The sequence below is a fragment of the Eurosta solidaginis genome, chromosome 3, assembly GCF_040869045.1.
Source record: "Eurosta solidaginis isolate ZX-2024a chromosome 3, ASM4086904v1, whole genome shotgun sequence".
Taxonomy (NCBI): domain Eukaryota; kingdom Metazoa; phylum Arthropoda; class Insecta; order Diptera; family Tephritidae; genus Eurosta; species Eurosta solidaginis.
Genome location: NC_090321.1, coordinates 199,122,186 through 199,146,100, shown reverse-complemented (window position 1 = coordinate 199,146,100; position 23,915 = coordinate 199,122,186). Strand labels below are relative to the sequence as shown.

At 40.8% G+C, this 23,915-nt stretch overlaps 1 protein-coding gene across 1 annotated transcript; it reads right to left on the bottom strand.

Moving 5' to 3' along the window:
• Positions 1-3,488: 3,488 nt before the first annotated feature.
• On the bottom strand, positions 3,489-23,655 carry Or47b (Odorant receptor 47b). Its single transcript, XM_067777930.1, has 7 exons — positions 23,633-23,655; positions 14,983-15,171; positions 14,687-14,858; positions 4,110-4,657; positions 3,831-4,035; positions 3,604-3,762; positions 3,489-3,542 (listed from the first exon to the last, which is right to left on the bottom strand). The coding sequence occupies exons 1-7, from the start codon at positions 23,653-23,655 to the stop codon at positions 3,489-3,491; spliced, it is 1,350 nt and encodes a 449-aa protein (XP_067634031.1).
• Positions 23,656-23,915: the final 260 nt, after the last annotated feature.

Below are 23,915 nucleotides of genomic sequence, written 5' to 3'. Positions count from 1 at the left end.
TGTTCAATTGTGCCAAATGGAAGCTATGGATCATAAGGCTGACATTTTGTTTAAATTAATGCAACACTTCTGGGACTTCTCACAAACTCTCGAATATTTTTATTGCTGGCTCCTGTGCACTTTTCGATAGATTGAGATGTTAACTAACGGGGAAACTTCGATATCGAAGCCGGAAACGAATGACTCCATAAGCTGTTGTTGTTGTTGTAACTCTCCTTTCTTCCTCTGCAAGAGTTTGGTATTTGCCTACCACAACGGAACTCACGGGGGTGACACAGCAAGCGACTTCACCTACACTGTGTGGATTGGACTGCTGGTCTTTCCGTGCCTTTCAAAAGTAAATGGTTATTTTATAAAATATTTTAAGCCATCATAGTGTGAACGGAGATGCTCCTTATCTGACTTTGTGTTAATAATTAGCACGAGGAAGCGTAGCAAAAATGGTCCGGCGCGTTTTATTGGACGGCCAAAATCGTTTAAACCAGAGGTGTCCTTGAGAGCTGTTTAGAGCGATGGAAAACTATTCGCATCCTCTTTGCCCTCCCCTCGCCACCCACACCCCTTCTCCCCAACACTGAAGCAGTACATTTCTCCCGATATAACTTATTCATCAACCTTCTTCCAAATCAAATGCACTATTCCGGCATAATTGAGGCACAAAGGAAAACTCCTGATCCTTGTTTCAAATGTCATCCAAATGCGCTCGGCCATTCTGGCATGATTGAATCGCAAAATTTAAAATATCCGCTCTGATCTTTGGCTGTCTGGAGGTCTCCACTTGCTAGCTGCCTTTTACGGTCTGGTAGTGCTATACTTTCAGTGCCGAGTAGTTTATACCGTTTTCTAATCTTCAGTCGTGTATCTCACATTTTTAGTTACCGCATTCGTACTACTTTCCATTTTCGCGTAAGTTCTTGACGCCGTAGCCGGACTACGGTTTTGATTTCGTGTACACTCACAGGTACTAAGTACAATGTACAATGTACTTCTTCAATCTGTGCGGCGAACAGAAGCTCTGCGAACAACCTCCGTTTAACGCACTGAGTCAGGACCAGCCATCCATGTGATCACTGGAACAGTCCCCATGGACCTACTTGCGGTGGCAAGAAGGTTATGGGAGGCAAAACATGTAGACATCTGAAGCCGGCATTAAAGTCGTAAGTCAAGTAGTCTGTGGCAAAAATGATGGAAAAATTAAGGGCGAGGCAGATGGCCAACAAAGTGAAGCTTTGGCAAAGTAAATTATGATGTAACCCAAATGATCTCTGGACATACGTAGGTTCTTCAAAAAATATCTGTACGGAATAAAAAATGCTAAAGGTTATCAGAGTGCTTACAGCGATGCAGACGGGGATAATGCTGACCACACATTTTCAAATCCTCGCGATGGAGCTAGACACGACAAATGCTTGAGCAAAGAATCGGCCAAATCATTATCGATAATGTTATAGCAAATATACTTAATGGGAAAAAATCAGGATCTTCGTTGCAACCGCACTTAGAGCAAAAAGTGGGAGCGGAACGCGAAAACAACCTTAGGCTCTTTGAGAGAGAAACACTCAAATTAATTACGGGTTAAATCAGCAAAAACCCCATCACAGGACGGTGCTCGTGGCACTTGACCTGTCGAAATCTTTTGACACAGACAACCACGGCACTCTACTCCAAGATATAGAGGGCTCACACCTTCCTGCTTTTCTAAAAAGATGGACTGCTAATTACCTGAGTGGTCGGCAGGCGTCGGTTGAATTTAGGAACGAAATTTCTAAACCTAAAAAAATCAAACAGGGGTTCCAGAGGGTGGTGTCCTATCCCCGCTTCTGTTTAATTTTTACATATCAAAACTCCCTTCCCCACCAGAAGGAGTCGCAATCATTTCCTATGCTGACGACTGGACGATTATGGCTACAGGACCTGGCCCTTCAGTTGATGAATTGGCTATGAAATAAACAGCTATCTCCCCATCTTTCCGGTTTTTCACCTCGCGCGACTTTGCACTATAACCGACATAATCAACGGCCACCCTGTTTACGACGTGGAAGGAACAGATGTCGCAAATATTGGACGTACGCGTCGATGGTGTTACACTACCGACTATCAGTCACCCAAAGATTCTAGGGGTAACGTTCGATAATACTCTAACCTTCAAGGCTTATGTCACCGAGATTGTTTCTAAAGTACAAAGTCGCAGCAAAATCCTCAAGTCGCTTGCCGGCAGCACATGGGGAAAAGATAAAGAAACGTTGCTAACCACGTACAAAGCAATTGGCCGGCCGCTTATGAGCTACGCGTCACCAGTCTGGTCACCTGTTCTTAAAAATACACATTGGAAAAGGTTACAGGCCTGTCAAAATGCTGCAATCAGAACTGCCACCGGATGTCACCATCTACATAGTGAGGCCAAAGAGCTTAATATTAAAGAGCACAATGAAATGCTGAACAAACAGTTCTTGCTTAATTGACCAGAACATCCTAGCAAACAACTGCTTGATTTAGCACCGCCTGCACAGGGATTAAGGGAACATTTCCTAAAGCACTATGACGAGATCCGGCACCTGCCAACACTGCCGTTTGATCAAGGCAAGCATAAGCAGGCCCTTAGCCAAATCCACACGGAATCGGTAAACGCCTTTGTCAGGACGCGCCCGGTGAACCCCGTTATTAATATGCAATATCCCACCTTTGCAGAATAAAAAAGCACACTACCAAGGGAAACACGAGTCACCCTGGCCCAACTTCGCTCGGAATACTGTAACAGGTTAAACTCTTACTTGTCCAGAATCAACCCCGACATACGTAATGTATGCCCTGCATGTGATGTGTTCGCACATGACACCAACCATCTTTTCAATTGTAATGTGGAACCTACGCCTCTAACACCCATCTCCCTATGGTCCGCCCCTGTTAAAACAGCCAGTTTCCTTGAACTCTCGTTAGAGGATTTTGATGACAATTTGTGACTGGCCGTGCCCATTGAATGGGGCGAAGCACTGTTAATACAACAACCTTAAGCTCTTTAATAAATATGGAACGCCACCTCCGAAGTCATGCAATAGCGGTGCTGGACCAGCAAAGGTTCCAAAGTGGTTGCTGCGATAGCAGCAATTATAATGCATTAGGCATTTCACATCCCTACCCGCAAAAAAAAATGTATAAATATGCTGCAAATAGAAACTATCTTTCAGTGGTTATCTTTATTCGTGCATAATTGTCAGGAGTGATTTGTGACAGTAATTTTCTCAAAAAGCTTTTCCGAACAAATTTTACACAGCTTTAAATTTTTGACTTATTTAGGGTCAGATTATGTATAACGCCGTGACACACATTCAAAAATTTCACAAAGGCAATCAACTTTATCTACTATCACTCACTAAGATGAATGAATGCTCTTACATATATCATACGAGTTCTCGTTCATACGAGAAAGTACGACTCGCTGCGGTGTACATTACATGCCCCTAAATTTCTTCGAGTAATTCATAAACAATCTAATCACTTACTGTACGCAATAAAGCGAAATATGAATACGAGGTGCTCAAGATCTGTAAAAAAATTTTGAAAAATAAAATTGCTTAAAAAAGTGTTTCCAAAAAGCTTACTTACACTCGCAAATGATTCAAATGTGAACCCGAAGAAGGGTTTAGCACGAAACACCAGTGGTTTCTGAGCACGTTTTATTATAAACATAAGATTGCGTTGTAGACGCGGCGAACGCTCATACCAACAGTTTACCTCAAAAGCTGCTCTGGCCACCTCCATTGACTGTCAAATATTTAAGCTTATGTAATTATAAAATTTAATTATAATTAATAAAAAATTGTTTCACTCACATCGTAATAAGTCCTATTGCCCATGAAACACCAATAAAACAATTGCATCAAGGCAGAGAACATGTAGGTTTGAAATTTTAATGCAACCATGGGCTGATCGTGTGCCAAAAGTGCCTCGAACGCTGTCAAACAAATCATAAAAGTACTGGCACCCATCTGTGATACATAATTCCAATAAAATGTATGATTTATAGTATCGATGAGCCTAAAAAAAGATTATGTAGATTTGCAAAAAAAAAAAAACATTTGTTTAGATCAATAAACAATATTTTAACTCACTCAATAATTATCTGATGAAATTTAACAGCCTCTCTTAATTCTTGCCAAATAATTATTTCCGTACTAAAGTCTCCATTACCATCCCCAGTACTGGGCAAATTCCGAATAATTTCGCATAAAATTCTCAAATTCAAAGTGGTCTGGTTAAAACAGTTGCCACCTAATCCATCCATTACAACAATACAAACCAACATATAGAGTACGCAAAAACATTGAAAAGCATAAATGCAAACAAAAGCAATCAGATGTTCATCGGGATTATCCCAAGCGAATGGAAATTTCGATCGAAATGGCAATGCTTGTTGTGAAAATAACGGTTGTAAGCTCATTGCAGCGAAAAGCAAAAGACTAAGTATAATAAAAGCCGTTGTTATAAAAACATCGTGTACGAAAAAGTTACGTTGACATTGACGTATGCGGCGACTTAGCTCAGTATTGGATGAAATATTGGCATATTTCGCATAAATCAAATCAAATTTGCGTATTATGCTTTCGGTTTTGGATTTTCCTGCGCGAAATAGTAACATTTTGAAGAGAATTAAAACAAGCTGAAAATAGAAGCCAAGAGAAAATAAATTTTTCACATCACTAAGCTGCTACTATATAAATGCACAACAACAAGCAGCCAATCTTATGTAGAAGGCGACGAAGAGATATCTCACACACACAAACATGTAGTAATCAGCCGAAGTAGTTACTCACACATACACACGCATATGGCTACAGATATACATGTATATAGCTGGTAACTAACCAAGCATGACATACATCTGTTTGCGAAATTACTAGACCTTAGGAGGAATGGGTGAACGAGGAAATCGAGAGTATAAAAGCAGCCCAAGCTGAGTAATAACTAATCAGTTTTGATTTAAACACGCTATTGGTTGCGAAGTATAATTGTGAAGTACTACTCCCAAAGTAACCTAAATGAAAACCAGTCTTGCAATACTGAATATTGGAGTGATTTATTCAGCAGTTTAGCGATTCGAACGTTTGCAGAAGGTTTCAAATAAGCGGAATTTCCTTAAATTCGTTACAATATTTTGCTTCTGACATTATGTAAGGATAGCTCCTAAACTCATCTTGAGCAGTGCAAAATAATAAATGTTTGGGACTTTTTCCACGGTTTAGAAAAGTCAAATTATCGATGAAATAATTATCAATAGATCTGCTATGGTATTCCCTCAACTATAAGAAGATGGCGTTTAGTAAGACCAAATGACCAGCACCCAAATTCCAACCTTCCCTAACGCTAAAACTCCACCGCCAAAAGTATATACATTTAGTACCATATGGCCACCAGGAATAACAAAATAACTCCTATACTTTTGCATCGTGCATACTTTTCCGCGCACTTGATACTGTTTAAGATATTTTTGGCGATGGAATGTTAGCGTTAGCAAAGGTTGGAATTTGCGTGAAGTTTGATTTGTGACTTAGGCCAGGTTTTCTAGTACGAATTTGAACTCCAGCTTATGTTGACTAGAGTTTAACCTTGCCAATTTGCTAGATAAGATAAAATGTTGTTGCTCATCTCTGCCAAAGCGGAAGAAGTGGAAGAATTAAACTTTAGTCAACTTTAAATGGAGTTTAAAATCGAAATGAAAAAACGGAACTTATTGTTGGTGTAAATTTGTACTATTTTTATTAGTGGTAAAAGAAAATAAATTGTATTACTTACTTACTTACTTAATTGGCGCTTAACCGTCTAAACGGTTATGGCTGTCCAACAAGGCGCACCAGTCGCTCCTTCGCTCCGCCAACCGGCGCCAATTGGTCACACCAAGGGAGTTTAAATCGTTTTCCACCTGGTCCTTCCAACGGAGTGGGGGCCGCCCTCTACCTCTGCTTCCCTAGGCGGGTTCCGATAGAAACACTTTCTTTGCCGGAGCATCATCATTCATTCGCATAACATGGCCTAGCCATGGTCGTGCCTACAGGAGTTTGCCCCGGTTTTAAAACCTTCCGTCTGCCGCCGTATTTTTTGGTAAAATTTTCGGGCGTTATTCCTGGTGGCTAGCAGCTCAAGCTCCTCGCACTCACGCCTTTCTGCTTCTGCTTATTTCTTCCTGAAAAGGCGTCTCGCTTCCCTTTTCAACTCACGATAGCGTCCACACACTGCTCTTGTCGCGCTCGCTTTTAACGTATCCCTGTAGGCAGCGTCTTGTCTTTCGGTTGCAACGCGGCATTATTCATCGTACCAGTTGTTTTTTCGTAGCCGCCGGTAACCAATTTTTTCCTCGGCGGCAGTACGAAGTGCTTTGGAGATATGCTCCCACTGCTCCTGTATTCCTTCAGGATGAGTTGTGCTCTCAGAGAGCAGGTCTGAGAGTCGAGTTGCGAAATCACTGGCAGTCTGTTGTGATTGAAGCTTTCCGACGTTTAGCTTTCCTTGTGTTTTTTGTTCCTTGGTTTTAGCCGCGTTGAGGCGGGTGCGTATTTTGGCTGCAACGAGATAATGGTCCGAGTCGATGTTAGATTCTCGGATCGTGCGCACATCTAAAACACTGGAGGCATGCCGTCCGTCTATCACAACGTGATCGATCTGATTGCGAGTATTTCGATCAGGAGACAGCCATGTAGCTTATGCATGAACCTCGTGCTGGATATGACCATGTTTCGAGCACCGGCAAAGTCAATCAGCATCAGTCCGTTAGGAGAAGTTTCATTGTGTAGGCTGAACTTTCCGACTGTAGGGCCAAAAACACCTTCTTTGCCCACCCTGGCGTTAAAGTCGCCAAGCACGACTTTTATATCGTGATGGCGGCAGCGCTCGTATGTGCGTTCTAATTGTTCATAAAAAGTGTCTTTCACCTCATCGTCTTTCTCCTCTGTCGGCGCATGGGCGCAGATGAATGATATATTAAAAAATTTTGCTTTTATTCGGATAGCGGCGAGACGCTCATCTACAGGCGTGAACGCCAGCACTTGGCGACAAAGTCTCTCTCCCACCACGAACCCGACGCCGAAACTGCGCTAATTCGTATGGCCACTCCAATAGATGTCACAATTTTTTTTTTTTAATTCAGTGATAGCGATAGTTTAACAGTTATAGTTGTAAGTTGAATATTTGAAAAATGATAACAAAACCAAAATAATCGCGAAATACTTCCACGATATTCCCAAAATTATCCACACATAGTATGAGTCCCGAAATAATCTTGATATTATCTCAAATACAAAGATAATTCGAAATTGGCTTGAGGCATGGCTTAAAACAATGCCGCGATAGACCCGAAATTATTCCCAAAACAATACTGATAAGATCCCGAAGTACTATCAAAACAACTCGAAAATAAGCCCAAAATCATACCAAAGTACTGCAAAAATTATCAGAGACCATTTCCGCAAGTATCCTGAAAACAATCTCGAAATTAACTAAAAACTGTTACGAAGTTCTGAGTAAAATGATTTTAAAAGAGTGCAAAATAGTCCCGTTAGAATTACAAAAACAATTTCTTACTGTTTTCGAACAAAATACAAACTTAGTAACGAAATGGTCCCTTGAACAATATCGAAAAGCACTTAAGACAGTGCCTGTATATATGATTTGGTGATAGTCTCGAAATAGTTCCTATTTGATTTCCAAATGGTTCCAAATGATTATGAAGTTATATGAAGACATTGACAAGATATTCTCGAAAAAACTGTAAATCGATCTCGAAAGCAATCCACAAATGTACCGGAGATATTTCCAAAATGGAAGTCTATATAACCCCATGTAGAGAAAATGCCAGGTTGAGCAGCAAAGAGCGCTCACGTTGTGTATTTGATCTTCTACATTGCCAATTACGGTCAGGGCTTTCTTGTATATAGAGCTTTACTGTGTGGCTCGAAAACTTCATCTAAGCTCTAGTTCGGTGAAGACTGTAATTTAGATGAATACATAAATTTCAAATTATAATTATTGACTGAAATATTGCTCTTTGAAAGTTTAAAAGAGGGTTATGGACTGTAGTCCTTTGTCCGATGTGAAGGATTTTCTTTGTTTTCTCAAACCAACGCGTCCGCGGATCTTAGTCCCTCCTATTGCATGTAAATCTTAACGCGGAAACGGTCTAGGCCTTTCATCCGTTGGGAGACAGTCTCCATGGTAACAATCACCATATCTGCTCAAAACTCTCCACTGCCTCCCATCTGTATACTATCACCCAGCTACTTTTTTCTATCCCAAAAGTGATCATCCTTGTTCTGGGAAATCAATGGATGAATGCTTTAACAAAGTGTCAAAATTCTCTCGACAATGCAAAATAAAATTTTGATCCAAGTCTGCTTCATAAGCTTCCGTATTTTAGTTACTAATTTGGATATCAAAACGTTCTCTGCCCTTATCTAGCAAACCATAGGTTAAAGCTTCGGATATATCTTCTTCTTCTTCTTGTAGCTTTTAGGGGACTCCCCGAAGGTTTTGTTGATGGTTCTCTGTCGGATATTGATATAGTACATTCTGAGGGAACAGTACCATTAAGGTTGCAACCCCACCGTTGCTGGAAAGATATTTTATGACAGCGTTGCACTTTCCTGGCCACCCTCCTTCTTCCGTGAAGAGTGCTAGAGCCTCACCTGAGGTTGCAAATGGGTTGAAGGAGCTGAAAGTTGTGCTACCTCTTGAACTCCCCTGCAACGTCATCATAAGTAATTGTTTTGTGACTAATAGTTCAATTTATATTTGTCGAAATAGGATAAAGTTCCTGCTACAGGACGTGGTCCTGGTAATAATTTGATGTTTTCATTTGGTTAAAATTCTGCTAACACAAGTTGCTTACTTACTTACTTACTTAATTGGCGCTTAACCGTCTAAACGGTTATGGCCGTCCAACAAGGCGCGCCAGTCGCTCCTTCGCTCCGCCAACCGGCGCCAATTGGTCACACCAAGGGAGTTTAAATCGTTTTCCACCTGGTCCTTCCAACGGAGTGGGGGCCGCCCTCTACCTCTGCTTCCATAGGCGGGTTCCGATAGAAACACTTTCTTGGCCGGAGCATCATCTTTCATTCGCATAACATGGCCTAGCCAGCGCAGCCGCTGCGTTTTAATTCGCTGGACTATGTTGATGTCTGCGTATAGCTCGTACAGCTCATCATTAAATCTTCTTCGGTACTCGCCATCGCCAACGCGTAGAGGTCCATAAATCTTTCGAAGAACTTTTCTCTCAAACACTCCCAAAGCCGCTTCATCTGCTGTTGTCATGGTCCATGCTTCTGCCCCATATAGCAGGACGGGTACGATAAGTGACTTGTAGAGTATGATTTTCGTTCGCCGAGAGAGGACTTTACTTTTCAATTGCCTACCTAGTCCAAAGTAGCATTTATTGGCAAGATTGATTCTTCGCTGGATTTCAGTGCTGATGGTGTTGCTAGTGTTGATGCTGGTTCCCGAATAAACGAAGTCTTTTACTATTTCGAAATTATGGCTGCCAACAGTAGCGTGGTTGCCAAGGCGCATATGCGCTGACTCTTTGCTCGATGACAGCAGGTACTTCGTTTTGTCCTCATTCACCATCAAACCCATCTTTACCGCTTCTTTTTCCAGCTTGGAGTAAGCAGAACTAACAGCGCGGGTGTTTAGGCCGATGATATCAATGTCATCAGCATATGCCAGTAATTGTACGCTTTTATAGTATATTGTTCCAGTGCGGTTAAGTTCTGCAGCTAGTATAATTTTCTCCAGCATCAAATTAAAGAAATCGCACGATAGGGGGTCACCCTGTCTGAAACCTCGTTTAATTTCGAACGGCTCGGAGAGGTCTTTCCCAATTCTGACTGAGCTGATGGTGTTGCTCAACGTCATTATGCACAGCCGTATAAGTTTTGCGGGGAAACCAAATTCAGACATAGCGGCATATAGGCAGCTCCTTTTCGTGCTGTCGAAGGCGGCTTTAAAGTCGACGAAGAGGTGATGTGTGTCGATTCTCTTTTCACGGGTTTTTTCCAAGATTTGGCGCATTGTGAAAATCTGGTCGATGGTAGATTTACCAGGTCTGAAGCCGCACTGATAAGGTCCAATCAGCCGGTTCACGGTGGGCTTCAATCTTTCGCACAATACACTTGAAAGGACCTTATATGCGATATTAAGAAGGCTGATTCCACGATAGTTGGTGCATTTTGCAGTATCCCCCTTCTTGTGGACTGGGCAAAGAACACTTAGATTCCAACCGTCGGGCATGCTTTCGTCCGCCCATATTTTGCTAAGAAGCTGCTGCATGCGCCTTACCAACTCCTCGCCGCCGAACTTGAATAGCTCCGCAGGCAATCCATCAGCGCCCACGGCCTTGTTGTTTTTCAATCTGGTTATTGCTATTCTAACTTCGTCATAATCGGGCGGGGGGACATATATTCCATCATCATCGATTGCGGGATCGGGTTCTTCATCTCTGCGCGGTGAATTGCTGCCTCCATTTAGGAGAGCAGAGAAGTGTTCCCTCCATAATCTAAGCACTCTCTGGACATCAGTTACAAGGTCGCCGTTTTCATTCCTACAGGAGTTTGCCCCGGTCTTAAAACCTTCCGTCTGTCGCCGTATTTTTTGGTAGAATTTTCGGGCGTTATTCCTGGTGGCTAGCAGCTCAAGCTCCTCGCACTCACGCCTTTCTGCTTCTGCTTTTTTCTTCCTGAAAAGGCGTCTCGCTTCCCTTTTCAACTCACGATAGCGTTCACACACTCCTCTTGTCGCGCTCGCTTTTAACGTAGCCCTGTAGGCAGCGTCTTTTCTTTCGGTTGCAACGCGGCATTCTTCATCATACCAGTTGTTTTTTCGTGGCCGCCGGTAACCAATTTTTTCCTCGGCGGCAGTATGAAGTGCTTTGGAGATATGCTCCCACTGCTCCTGTATTCCTTCAGGATGAGTTGTGCCCTCAGAGAGCAGGTGTGAGAGTCGAGTTGCGAAATCATTGGCAGTCTGTTGAGATTGAAGCTTTCCGACGTCTAGCTTTCCTTGTGTTTTTTGTTCCTTGTTTTTAGCCGCGTTGAGGCGGGTGCGTATTTTGGCCGCAACGAGATAATGGTCCGAATCGATGTTAGGTCCTCGGATCGTTCGCACATCTAAAACACTGGAGGCATGCCGTCCGTCTATCACAACGTGATCGATCTGATTGCGAGTATTTCGATCAGGAGACAGCCATGTAGCTTGATGTATCTTTTTATGCTTGAACCTCGTGCTTGATATGACCATGTTTCGAGCACCGGCAAAGTCAGTCAGCCTCAGTCCGTTAGGAGAAGTTTCATTGTGTAGGCTGAACTTTCCGACTGTAGGGCCAAAAACACCTTCTTTGCCCACCCTGGCGTTAAAGTCGCCAAGCACGACTTTTATATCATGACGGGGGCAGCGCTCGTATGTGCGTTCTAATTGTTCATAAAAAGTGTCTTTCACCTCATCGTCTTTCTCCTCTGTCGGCGCATGGGCGCAGATGAATGATATATTAAAAAATTTTGCTTTTATTCGAATAGCGGCGAGACGCTCGTCCACAGGCGTGAACGCCAGCACTTGGCGACTAAGTCTCTCTCCCACCACGAATCCGACGCCGAAACTGCGCTTATTCGCATGGCCACTCCAATATATGTCACAATTTTTGATCTTCTTTCTTCCTTGCTTCGTCCAACGCATTTCTTGGATGGCGGTGATGTCAGATTTTACTTTGACGAGGACATCAACCAGCCGGGCATCTGCACCAATCCCATTCAGGGAGCGGACGTTCCAGGTGCATGCCCTCAATTCATTGTCCTTCAAACGCAAGTTGCACAGTAGGTATATTTGGGGTCTTTATTGACCAACCAGTTCAACTTAACCCAACCTGACACCACTTAAGCGCAGACAACATCCCCTTGAGTTCAACTTTGACAATGAGCTCCTCACAAATCACACACATACATATAAATTAGACTTGGGGATCTATTGAACTAAAGAACGGAAGAAATTTCAAAATGTATGGCAACTCACTTATTTGTCAAAATTAAAACAGCTGATCGAATTTCGCGATTTTTACAGCCATATCTTCATTTTGTGAAGTTTTAAAATTTATTTTAGAAGTTTAGTCTCTTAAATGCTATAGTAAGTGTTTTCATTTTGCTTTCATAAATTTAACTAGAACAAGTAAGGACGGCTAAGTTCGGGTGTAACCGAACATTACATACTCAGCTGAGAGCTTTGGAGACAAAATAAGGGAAAATCACCATGTACTAAAATGAAGGTGGTAATGAGTATTTTAAAAGGGAGTGATCCTTAGTTCTATAGGTGGACGCCTTTTCGAGATATCACCATAAATGTGGACCAGAGGTGACTCTAAAATGTGTTTGTACGATATGGGTATCAAATGAAAGGTGTTAATGATTATTTAAAAGGGAGTGGGCCTTGGTTCTATAGGAGGACGCCTTTTCGAGATATCGCCATAAAGGTGGACCAGAGGTGACTCTAAAATGTGTTTGTACGATATGGGTATCAAATTAAAGGTATTAATGAGGGTTTTAAAAGGGAGTGGCCCTTAGTTGTATATGTGAAGGCGTTTTCGAGATATCGACCAAAATGTGGACCAGGGTGACCCAGAACATTATCTGTCGGGTACCGCTAATTTATAGCGTTTTCTTTTCTGAAATAAATTGTTGCCTGAGTAAATGGTAAAGCCTTAATAGAATTACTCCTGCCCCAGAAAATTGTCAGCATTTATAGTGCATACAAAGAATATTTCAACTCACCATATTCACTCATATCACCAATCACACAAGAAGATTGCGCATTGCGAATGTAAGCATTAAGTCAGCTCTTTTATGGGCAATTCTTACGTAATTTTCCTTTAGCTCTTGGCTCTTGTTTTTTTTCTCTCTTTCTTTCATTCACTCCAACAGTCAACTGTGACGTAGTTGCGCAAAACGAAGCAATTTTGAACTCGTGAATGCGCAATCTGGGTAACATATGAACAGAGTATATGTGGAACTTAAGAGCGAATTGAGAGTTTCAGAGAGTTGCACTGCCACACCACTATTTTATACAGGGTAAAAGTGTAACGCTTTTGCGTTGCGAGCAGGCAACAATTTTCACAAAAGAACGAAATACCCCGTAAAGGCGTTGCCTGTTTTTTAGAATAGAACAACAACCCTTGCGTGGCGTACAAAAAGCGTAACACTTTAGCCAGAAAAGAAAACGCTATTATTTATATATGTAGTACCAGTATACACTATTCCTGCCATGATTCCAAGGGCTTTTGATTTCGCCCTTCAGAACTTTTTCATTTTCTTCTACTTAATATGGTAGGTGTCACACCCATTTTACAAAGTTTTTCTAAAGTTATATTTTGCGTCAATAAACCAATCCAATGTTTCCATGTTTCATTACTTTTTGCATATTTGGTATAGAATTATGGCATCTTTGTCATTTTTCGTAATTTTCGATATCGAAAAGGTGGGCGTGGTCATAGTCGGTTTTCTTCCATTTTTTATACCAAGATAAAGGTAGTTCAGATGAGTACGTGAACTAAGTTTAGTAAAGATATATCGATTTTTGCTCAAGTTATCGTGTTAACGGTCCAGCGGAAGGACAGACGGTCGAATGTGTATAAAAACTGGGCGTGGCTTAAACCGATTACGCCCATTCTCACAGAACACAGTTACCGTCATAGAATCTATGCCCCTACCAAATTTCGCAAGGATTGGTAAATTTTTGTTCGACTTATGGCATTAAAAGTATTCTAGGAAAATTAAATGAAAAAGGGCGGAGGTACGCCCATTTTGTAAATTTCTTTTATTTTTGTATTTTGTTGCACCATATCATTACTGGAGTTAAATGTTGACATAATTAACTTATATACTGTAAAAATATTCAATTTTTTGTTAAAATTTGACTTTAAAAAAATTGTCTAATTTTCTATTATGCGTCATAAGGTCAACCCACCTACCAAGTTTCATCGCTTTATCTGTATTTGGTAATGAATTATTGCACTTTTTCGGTTTTTCGAAATTTTCGATATCGAAAAAGTGGGCGTGGTTACAGTCCGATTTCGCTCATTTTAAATAGCGATCTGGATGCGTGCCCAGGAACCTACATACTAAATTTCATAAAGATACCTCAAAAGTTACTCAAGCTATCGTGTTTACGGACGTACGGACGGACATGGCTAAATAAATTTCTTTTTTCGCCCAGATCATCTTGATATATAGAAGTCTATATCTATTTCGATTAGTTTATGCCGTTATAGATTACCGTTATGCGAACAAAGTTAATATACTCTGTGAGCACTGCTCAGCTGAGTATAAAAATGTGTGCTTAATACATAATGATTTGTTTCAGATGCCAAAGCGAAGTGAAATATGGAAACCCTTTAAAGAAAGCCGTGAAGAAATCAAAATGAAATGCACGTACTGCCGAATTTCCATAAGTGTTGCTGGCGGCATATATGATGTTTAAATCAGGGAGTGAATAGATTTGACTTCCGAATTGAACTATTGTACTAGTCCAATTGGTTGAACAATAGTTCAATTAGGTGGCCGAACTAAGAGCCAAAACAACTAGATCGATGGACTGAACGGACTAGAAGTGAACTAATCTTCTCATTGAACTAAAAAATCCAACTCTAATATAAATTAATACTTACACCCAAGGCGACTACCAAGTCCTCCCCCAACACCACAAAATCAGCGCTCGCTTCATAAAGATCACATATTATGGTTGTCACAAAAAAACTAAAAAGCGTCATAATCAGCATATTATAAGCGTAGTACAATGGATGCTCGACAGCACGCTGAGCTGGCCAAAGTCCAAGCAAACTGTGCGTAAAGAACAAAAAGCAAAAATTATGGCATAATTAGTCAGTTGCACGTAGTTCGCACACACACGGTTGGAGTAAACTTCATTCTCCCCTTCATCAACGCTTCTTCTTCCTCTTCTTACCGCATATAAACACCACAATAATACAAACAAGTATGCGGTGGATGTACCGCCTCGGTGATACGTAACATCTCCCTCAACACACGATATGGCGCTATAATGCTGTGCAACTTGCCTGCAGTGCTGATTTTACTCCAACCAGTGTTGCCTTTGTTGTTGTTTAGATAAGAATTATAGCTAGAAATTGTGTTGCTGATATTTTCTTTGGCGTTTGAGTACAGAATCATCGTGACTTTGTTTGAGGCTCTTATCAGCAGTTAATAAAGCACTTCGCGCTGTTGGTTAGCGGTAAGCCACTGGCTAATGACCATTTAATCGAGTGAAATAATACAACGGTTCTTGACGCTTTGGTTGGTTGTTATTGGGCAGAAGAGCATCTGTTATTGCTCACTTTCGCAACAGGATGAACCTGTTGTTGGACAGCGCTAATCACAGTTTTAGACGCCGATCAGTCGGTTAAACGTATGAGTTTTGATTATGTATGACTCCTTTTATATCACATTCTAATGGAATCATTTGTTTGGCATTTGAGTTGCGTAATTTCCCGCAGTTGTTAGACCATAAATTAGCATAAATATTTATCTGCGGAGGAACATACCATTGGCCACATGTCTCAATTACTTCAAATGAACACCTGCAAGTTTCTGTTCAGAATTTTTAATGAGAATGGGAGGTGACCGAAAGTATGTAGCTGTTTGCAGAAAAAGCACGAAGAAATGGAAATGAAATTTCTTTCTGTAGGAGTGCAAGATAAAGATACATACCTACATAAATACAGACTGTGGAAGAAAAGTTCCGATTTTGTTTCTCCTTAAATAGAAAATACGCTTCCCTACCGCGTTCTGAGAAAGGTATTAATTGAGAAGAAATTCTAAAGTTGAAGAATGCCAAGTTTTATTGCAAGGAGTGAAGTAAGTCCCTGATTCGCTATCTACGCTTCTAGCGGGCTCTAAAAGCCACAATAAAGGTGGATGGTTGGCTTAAGGGTGCTCAAATGGCGGAAAAGGCGATACATGTGGACACAGATTATTCCAAAGTAGTGGAAGGAGTAGAGTCGGCGGTATACTATGCCGGTCCAGAAATGAACAGATCCTACAAGCGTCTTTTAAGCGGAAGTAGCGTCTTTTAAGCGGAAGTATTAGCCGTAACCAAAACAGTAGAAACACTGGAAGAAACTGCAGCCGTGTTAACTTTTAAATTGACAGCCAAGCAGCAATTAAGGCAATAATCTCGCAAAGCGCAGCATCTAAAAGCAGGTTGGAGTCTAAGCAATCCCTGGAAAGATTGGGACGTGGAAAAGCATACATCTATGTTGGGTCCCAGGGTATATGCGAATAGATGGGAATGAACAACCGAATGAACTAGCTAACAAGGGCACATCTTTGAAGCTGGCTCTGTTGACGTCCCAATAATATTTGGTGAGATTAAGAGAAGTCGAGAGGTGCACTTGATAGACCAAGCCGGAAAGGCGGGAATACAAGTGCAGGAATGTAAAGTGTCGTCGTAAGAGGCGACTAAAATACCAGATTCAAGGGGCTGTGTAGCGCAACCCTTTCAGGTTGCCAGGGCAACCTCACCTATCCGTGGCGAATCCTGTTTCCTCATGGAACTAGGGGCCTGAAGGTTTAATGTGGCCTTATAAATCGTTCCCGAGATGATCGGGCTAGTACCTTAATGGTGCTGTGTTACCGGAGCGTACCGGATCTGTATCCGGCAAAGGACCATCAAATTGATAACATCCCCAAGGCCTTCGGAGAGAAACCTTATCGCCACAACAACAACAACAACTATAAAGTGGTGAAGTTTATGTGTAGGTATTACATCCTTAGACTAACAAAGTTGCTTCTATCATTGAAAAGAGAGGACTGTAGACTCATGACGGATATTCGGATTGGACACTGCATGGTCAGTGATAGCAGATGTAGGAGGTGCGTGTTGGGGGAGGAAACGATCGAACACGTTTTGTGCTCATGCTTTACAGGCTAAGGCTCCAGCTATTGCGAGTGATACAGCTGTCAGATGTAGAAGCAGTAAGTGGCATAGGTCCTAGAAAGCTTCTAGTATTTATTGCTATTTTATAATATAGGACCTGGTTTTTGATAAGTTTTTCGGTTTGGTCGTTAAACAAACTTCTGGTAACACTACGAGCTCATTCAGTCTATGTGAGGTGCTCATGGACCGGCCAGTTCAACCTAATCTACCCAGAGCTTACCAGTTAAATATAAAATCAGCAAATTTGGGGAACTAAAGGGTCTACACACATCGCGACTTACCAGTGACTAATCCGTATGCGTCCTAACTCGCATTCAATATTATTTTATCTTCGTCAGTCACCAATAGTGCTGGTGTAGCTAAAACTATTATTTGTTTAAGTTTCGTGAAAGGAGAAAATCTGTATGCATTGATGCTGGTGTTATAGTCTCACTGTGAGACTATCCGAGTATAGGACTTTCTTCTTCATTTGAAGGACTACACTCTAAAATCTAACCTACCATGGCCCCCAAATGTCCTCTACCTGGTACAGCATGCAGCATTACATACCCGTCCCGTGCGCGCTACGTGAGCTCTAGGGCTACTCTAAGCATCCATTTTATCGTTTGCCGAAAAGAGTGTGCCTCATATATCTGCTGACTATATCCCAGCAGCCATTTTTGCAGGTTATGTTGCTGATGATACTGCCCAGGGATAGGTTGCCAAGTGTCTCTTCAAATGTCCTTCATTGTTGGGCTATAAGTTCGCATTTGAAGAAGGTGTGGTGTAAATCGTCTTTATTGCCGCAGTACAGGTAGTGTGGGGTTTCCCCCTTCCTCTTTTGTGTAGGTATTTACTGAAGTAACCGAGTCCGATCAAAAGCTGTATAAGGTAGAAGTCCGAATTAGTTTCCTGGTCCACTTTCCCGCGGTACTACTGTTCAGCTGTGACTACCAGGGTCGGACCGATTCTTCTCACGCCTGTGTGGCACATTTGTCGTAAATTTGTTTTCTCTTGAGCAAGGAGATGTATCGGAATGGTGCGTGCAACGGCCAAGACAGTTTCTGCGAAGACTGCGAAGTAAGCTGAAGTAATTCGCAGTACCCCTCTGAGTTGAATTGAAGTGATCCGAGAAGGTAAGCTAGCTGCCAAGCCTCACCCCCAGATATTTTGCTGAGGCCCGTGTTTCTATCTGCTGGTCCTAAACTCTCATATCGCTGATAGTGAGGACCCGCGCTCTCTCTCTCTGTTATTAGGTAGCAACTTCATGCTTTTATGACGGTTGCCACGTAGAAGAAGAGTGTCGTTATAAATATTCAAAATATCGGGGCCTAGTAGCGAACCAAGGGTTTTCTTCGCCTGTTTTCTTAACCTTTCTTTGGCCATGTGTGGTTTTATATGTTAAATACGCCAATGGCGTCAGTTGTCGCCCGTTCTCTTTTACTGCCGTGAAACGTTGTTTCAAGGGGCTCTCCATCAGTTTTCCTGTCGTGCCCAACATAGACATGGTCGGAAAGACTATGGTGGGTTGGGGTCCCCCTTGCCTTTCGAAGAAGGAACTAGTCGAGTTATCTTCCATCTTGTAGGAAATATTCTTGCTTCGAGACATTTGTTGTAGATGTGCAACAAAAGTGCTTTGCAGATATTTGCAGCTAACATAATTACCTCGGAGGGTATTCCGTCAGGTTCTGGAGCTTTTCTATTCTTCATGCTGCGAAAGGCTGGCAAAAGGCCGCAAGTTGGTATCGTTTGACAAAAAGAACATATACCCACCGATATCACTATCAAAAACATAAACACAGCATTCATTCACTACAAGTACATACCTACACATAAGTAAACATCGTCGCAAATTATCCAATATGAAATTAGTATATTGTAACACAAATGTATGTAAACAAAAGAAGAATAAGACTAAAAATGCATATGTTTAATCCATTATATACCTAATATACATACTAATATTTTTATTTAAGGGTCCGCAACTAATTGAAAAATTACAGGTTTGGAATTTGTATGCAATTTAGAAACTCAATTGGCATATTCTGAATGAAAAAAAAATGTAAATACTTGGCGACATTTACGTCCGAAAAGTTTAAGGCCGAGCTTCTATTTCAATTTACATCGTGCTCTTGTTTATTTTTCCCTAACAGTTGGCGGACTGGACCTACATGCTTTATGCGGACTCCGAACAGCAGCCGCAAATCAGATGAAGCTTTTCTCGGCAGAAATATACTCGAAGCCTTTGTCAAGGCCCTGCCAAGGAGCGACACTGCTTGGAAAACCTTTTTTTACTTGAAAAAAATTCTTTCAAAATATTAATACTGCTTTGCGCTGCACTTGAACGCAGGACCTTAGGTATGGTAAGCGGAAAATGCGCCAACCACACCACTGCGAAAGTTACCTTCAACTTTAAATGTATAGGTACGTACACGTACGGAGAGAGTGGACTGATCTAGAACATTCAACGTGCACTCATCACATCGTTCTTGAAACAATAGCATTAGAGCATAAAAGGTTTATTTCCAGAAAAAGGCCACATCAACCATCGCACGGTGGGGTTATTTGATCAATCTAGCTGGCCAAAATTGAAACAGCAGTTATTTCTGTTCAAAAAGTGGTTGTCTCACTTCTATGTTATGAAAGGAAATATTTGACTGAATTACTATGGATCGGGCCCCCGGTTTCGGATGGACCCGGGGTAATTTTTGGCATTACATGAGATATGTCAATATCGGTACCAAGCGAAAAGTATTTTTTCCCCCATTTCTATTGACATTTTTCTTCTTCTTTTTTAATATTTCTTTGTATATCCACTTCCATATCGGAAACGGCTTAACCGATTTGAATAAAATTTGGTACATCGATATATTATTACATTTTAAGCCTTTCACCTAGGTATTGTCACTGAGGATGTTTTCACAAGGTCGCCATCGATATCGAAAATTTCGAAAAACCGAAAAAGTGCGATAATTCATTACCAAAGACGGATAAAGCGATGAAACTTGGTAGGTGAGTTGAACTTATGACGCAGAATAGAAAATTAGTAAAATTTTGGACAATGAGCGTGGCACCGCCCACTTTCAAAAGAAGGTAATCTAGAAGTTTTGCAAGCTGTAATTTGGCAGTCGTTGAAGATATCATGATGAAATTTGGCAGGAATGTTACTCCTATTACTATATGTACGGTTAATAAAAATTAGCAAACTCGGAGAACGACCACGCCCACTTAAAAAAAATTTTTGTAAGTCAAATTTAACAAGTAAGGAAGGCTAAGTTCGGGTGTAACCGAACATTACATACTCAGTTGAGAGCTGTGGAGACAAAATAAGGGAAAATCACCATGTAGTAAAAAGAACCTAGGGTAACCCTGGAATGTGTTTGTATGACATGTGTATCAAATGGAAGGTCTTAAAGACTATTTTAAGAGGGAGTGTGCCATAGTTCTATGGATGGACGCCATTTAGGGATATCGCCATAAAGGTGGACCAGGCCTGACTCTAGAATTTGTTTGTACGATATGGGTATCAAATGAAATGTGTTAATGATAATTTTAAAAGGGAGTGGGCCTAAGTTCTATAGGTGGACGCCTTTTCGAGATATCGCCATAAAGGTGGACCAGGGGTACTCTAGAATGCGTTTGTACAATATGGGTATCAAATGAAAGGTGTAAATGAGTATTTTAAAAGGGCGTGGGCCTTAGTTCTATAGGTGGACGCCTTTTCGAGATATCACCATAAAGGTAGACCAGGGGTGACTTTAGAATTTGTTTGTACGATATGGGTATCAAATGAAAGATGTTAATGAGTATTTTAAAAGGGCGTGGGCCTTAGTTCTATATGTGGACGCCTTTTCGAGATATCGCCATAAAGGTGGACCAGGGGTGACTTTAGAATTTGTTTGTACGATATGGGTATCAAATGAAAGGTGTTAATGAGTATTTTAAAAGGGAGTGGCCCTTAGTTCTATATGTGGACGCCTTTTCGAGATATCGCCATAAACGTGGACCAGGGGTGACTCTAGAATGTGTTTGTACGATATGGGTATCAAATGAAAGGTATTAATGAGTATTTTAAACGGGAGTGGGCCTTGGTTCTATAGGTGGACTCCTTTTCGAGATATCGCCATAAACGTGGACCAGGGGTGACTATAGAATTTATTTGTACGATATGGGTATCAAATGAAAGGTGTTAATGAGTATTTTAAAAGGGAGTGGGCCTTAGTTCTATATGTGGACGCCTTTTCGAGATATCGCCATAAAGGTGGACCAGGGGTGACTTTAGAATTTATTTGTACGATATGGGTATCAAATGAAAGGTGTTAATGAGTATTTTAAAAGGGCGTGGGCCTTAGTTCTATATGTGGACGCCTTTTCGAGATATCGCCATAAAGGTGGGCCAGGGGTGACTCTAGAATTTTTTTGTACGATATGGGTATCAAATGAAAGGTGTTTCGAGATATCGCCATAAACGTGGACCAGGGGTGACTCTAGAATGTGTTTGTAAGATATGGGTATCAAATGAAAGGTGTTAATGAGTATTTTGAAAGGGCGTGGGCCTTAGTTCTATATGTGGACGCCTTTTCGAGATATCGCCATAAAGGTGGACCAGGGGTGACTTTAGAATTTGTTTTTACGATATGGGTATCAAATGAAAGGTGTTAATGAGTATTTTAAAAGGGAGTGGGCCTTAGTTCTATATGTGGACGCCTTTTCGAGATATCGCCATAAAGGTGGACCAGGGGTGACTTTAGAATTTGTTTGTACGATATGGGTATCAAATGAAAGGTGTTAATGAGTATTTTAAAAGGGCGTGGGCCTTAGTTCTATATGTGGACGCCTTTTCGAGATATCGCCATAAAGGTGGACCAGGGGTAACTTTAGAATTAGTTTGTACGATATGGGTATCAAATGAAAGGTGTTAATGAGTATTTTCATTGGGACTCTGCATATAATCTTCCACCTTATACTAGTCGGTTAAGGCTTATCAATCTTCCAACTCTCGCTAGCCGTAGAGAAATGCTAGGCGTATTATTTATGGCTAAACTACTGAATGGACTAATTTCTAGCCCCTTTCTTTTGAACGAAGTAAACTTCAATGTCCCATCACGAGTGTCAAGACATTACAAACCTCTTCTTTTGAGGCAGTGTAGAACTAACTTCGAATTAAATGAACCTTTCCGGTGTTTGTGTTATGATTTTAACTCTCACTCGAATTCATTTGATATAACAGATTCACTTTTTACCATAAGGAAAACTGTCCTATCCTATCTTAACTCGTAACAAAATAAAAATAAAAAAAAAATAAAAATCTTTATATGCTAAATCCTTAACTTATTTAACAATTTACTATATGTATAATTTTCTACTGTTATGTATATATATATATAGTAAAATTCCTTAAAGAAAAAAGTAAAAATTGCTTCTGTATTGACTCAAGCCTATCTGCATGAACTTGATATCGCGGATTCCAGACTACTGATACGTATTCTAGTATCGGCCTAACTAATGTGGTAAAAAGGGCTTTGGTTACATAAGGGTCACTAAATTCTTTAGACCATCTCTTCACGAATGATAGAACACCTCTAGCCTTATTGGCAGTAGTCATAATATGAAGGTTGAAACTAAGTTTAGCATCCATCGTAACTCCCAAGTCAACAAAATAATTTACTGATGCAAGACAAAAATTATCAATTACGTAAGAGGCTGCTGGCAAAGATCTCCGAGAGAGGCACATGAACTTACATTTATTGATGTTCAGCGGCATTGAATTCGCGTTGCACCAAGCAACTAAGCAGTTTAAATCCGCTTGAAGCAATGGACGTTCTTCAATAGACTCATAAGACCTAAAGAGTTTTACATCATCAGCATACATTAAAATTGTGGAATATTTTATTATGGTACAGATATCATTAATAAATAGCAAGAACAGAATTGGACCAAGATGACTGCCCTGTGGGACGCCAGAGGGAACATTAATTACCTCTGAAAGAGTATTTTTAAAAATTACTTGTTGCGTTCTACCGCAGAGATAAGAAGATATCCACTGAGTGAGACCTGGTTGGAAACCAAGTCGATCCAGCTTGTGGATAAGCAATGAATGGGAAACTTTGTCAAATGCTTTACTGAAATCAGTGTAAATAACATCGGTGTGAAGATTTTCTCTAAATCCATTAGAAACATGCGTTGTGAATTCAAGTAGGTTGGTAATGGTAGATTTGCCTCTACATAATCCATGTTGAGAGTTTGCAATTAATGCAGAAATGGAAAATGTTAGCTGATTAGTAACAATGGCTTCAAACACCTTTGGGATGGCAGACAATTTTGCAATTCCTCGATAATTTTCTACACATGACCTACTGCCGTTTTTGTGGAGGGGTATTAGAAAAGATTCCTTCCAAGCGAAAGGAAAAACTCCATGTTTTAGGGACATGTTAAATAAATCAGTTAGGGGCAGATAAATGTGTTCTGCACATCTTTTAAGAAAACATGTGGGAATTAGATCAGGACCGTATTTATAAGATTCCTTCAAAGAACTTAAATATGTAAGAACCTCTTCTGGTGATATTGATGGAATATTAATTGCGTTAAGTGAGTCAAGTTCATACGGGTATTCGCTAGACAAAGAAATTATTTCAGCGGAATAGTTAGATTTGAAAAATTGTGCAAATAAATTAGCAATAACTTGATCGTCGCTAGAGAAATCATCACGGTATTTCATAGCAGAAGGAAAGCCTTTAACCTTACGTTTAGAGTTCACGAAATTATAGAAAGCTTTCGGATTGCAAGTTATTTTCTTTTTCATGGCACAGAGATAGGTATTGTAACACTTTTTATTTAATTCAAAATATTTATGACGCAATATAGAGTACTTCAAGTAGTCGGAGTGTGACCCCGTCTTCTTGTACAGCTTGAAGGAATGCGTTTTTTTGTTTTTTAAAGATTTCAGTTCTTTGGTGTACCATGTT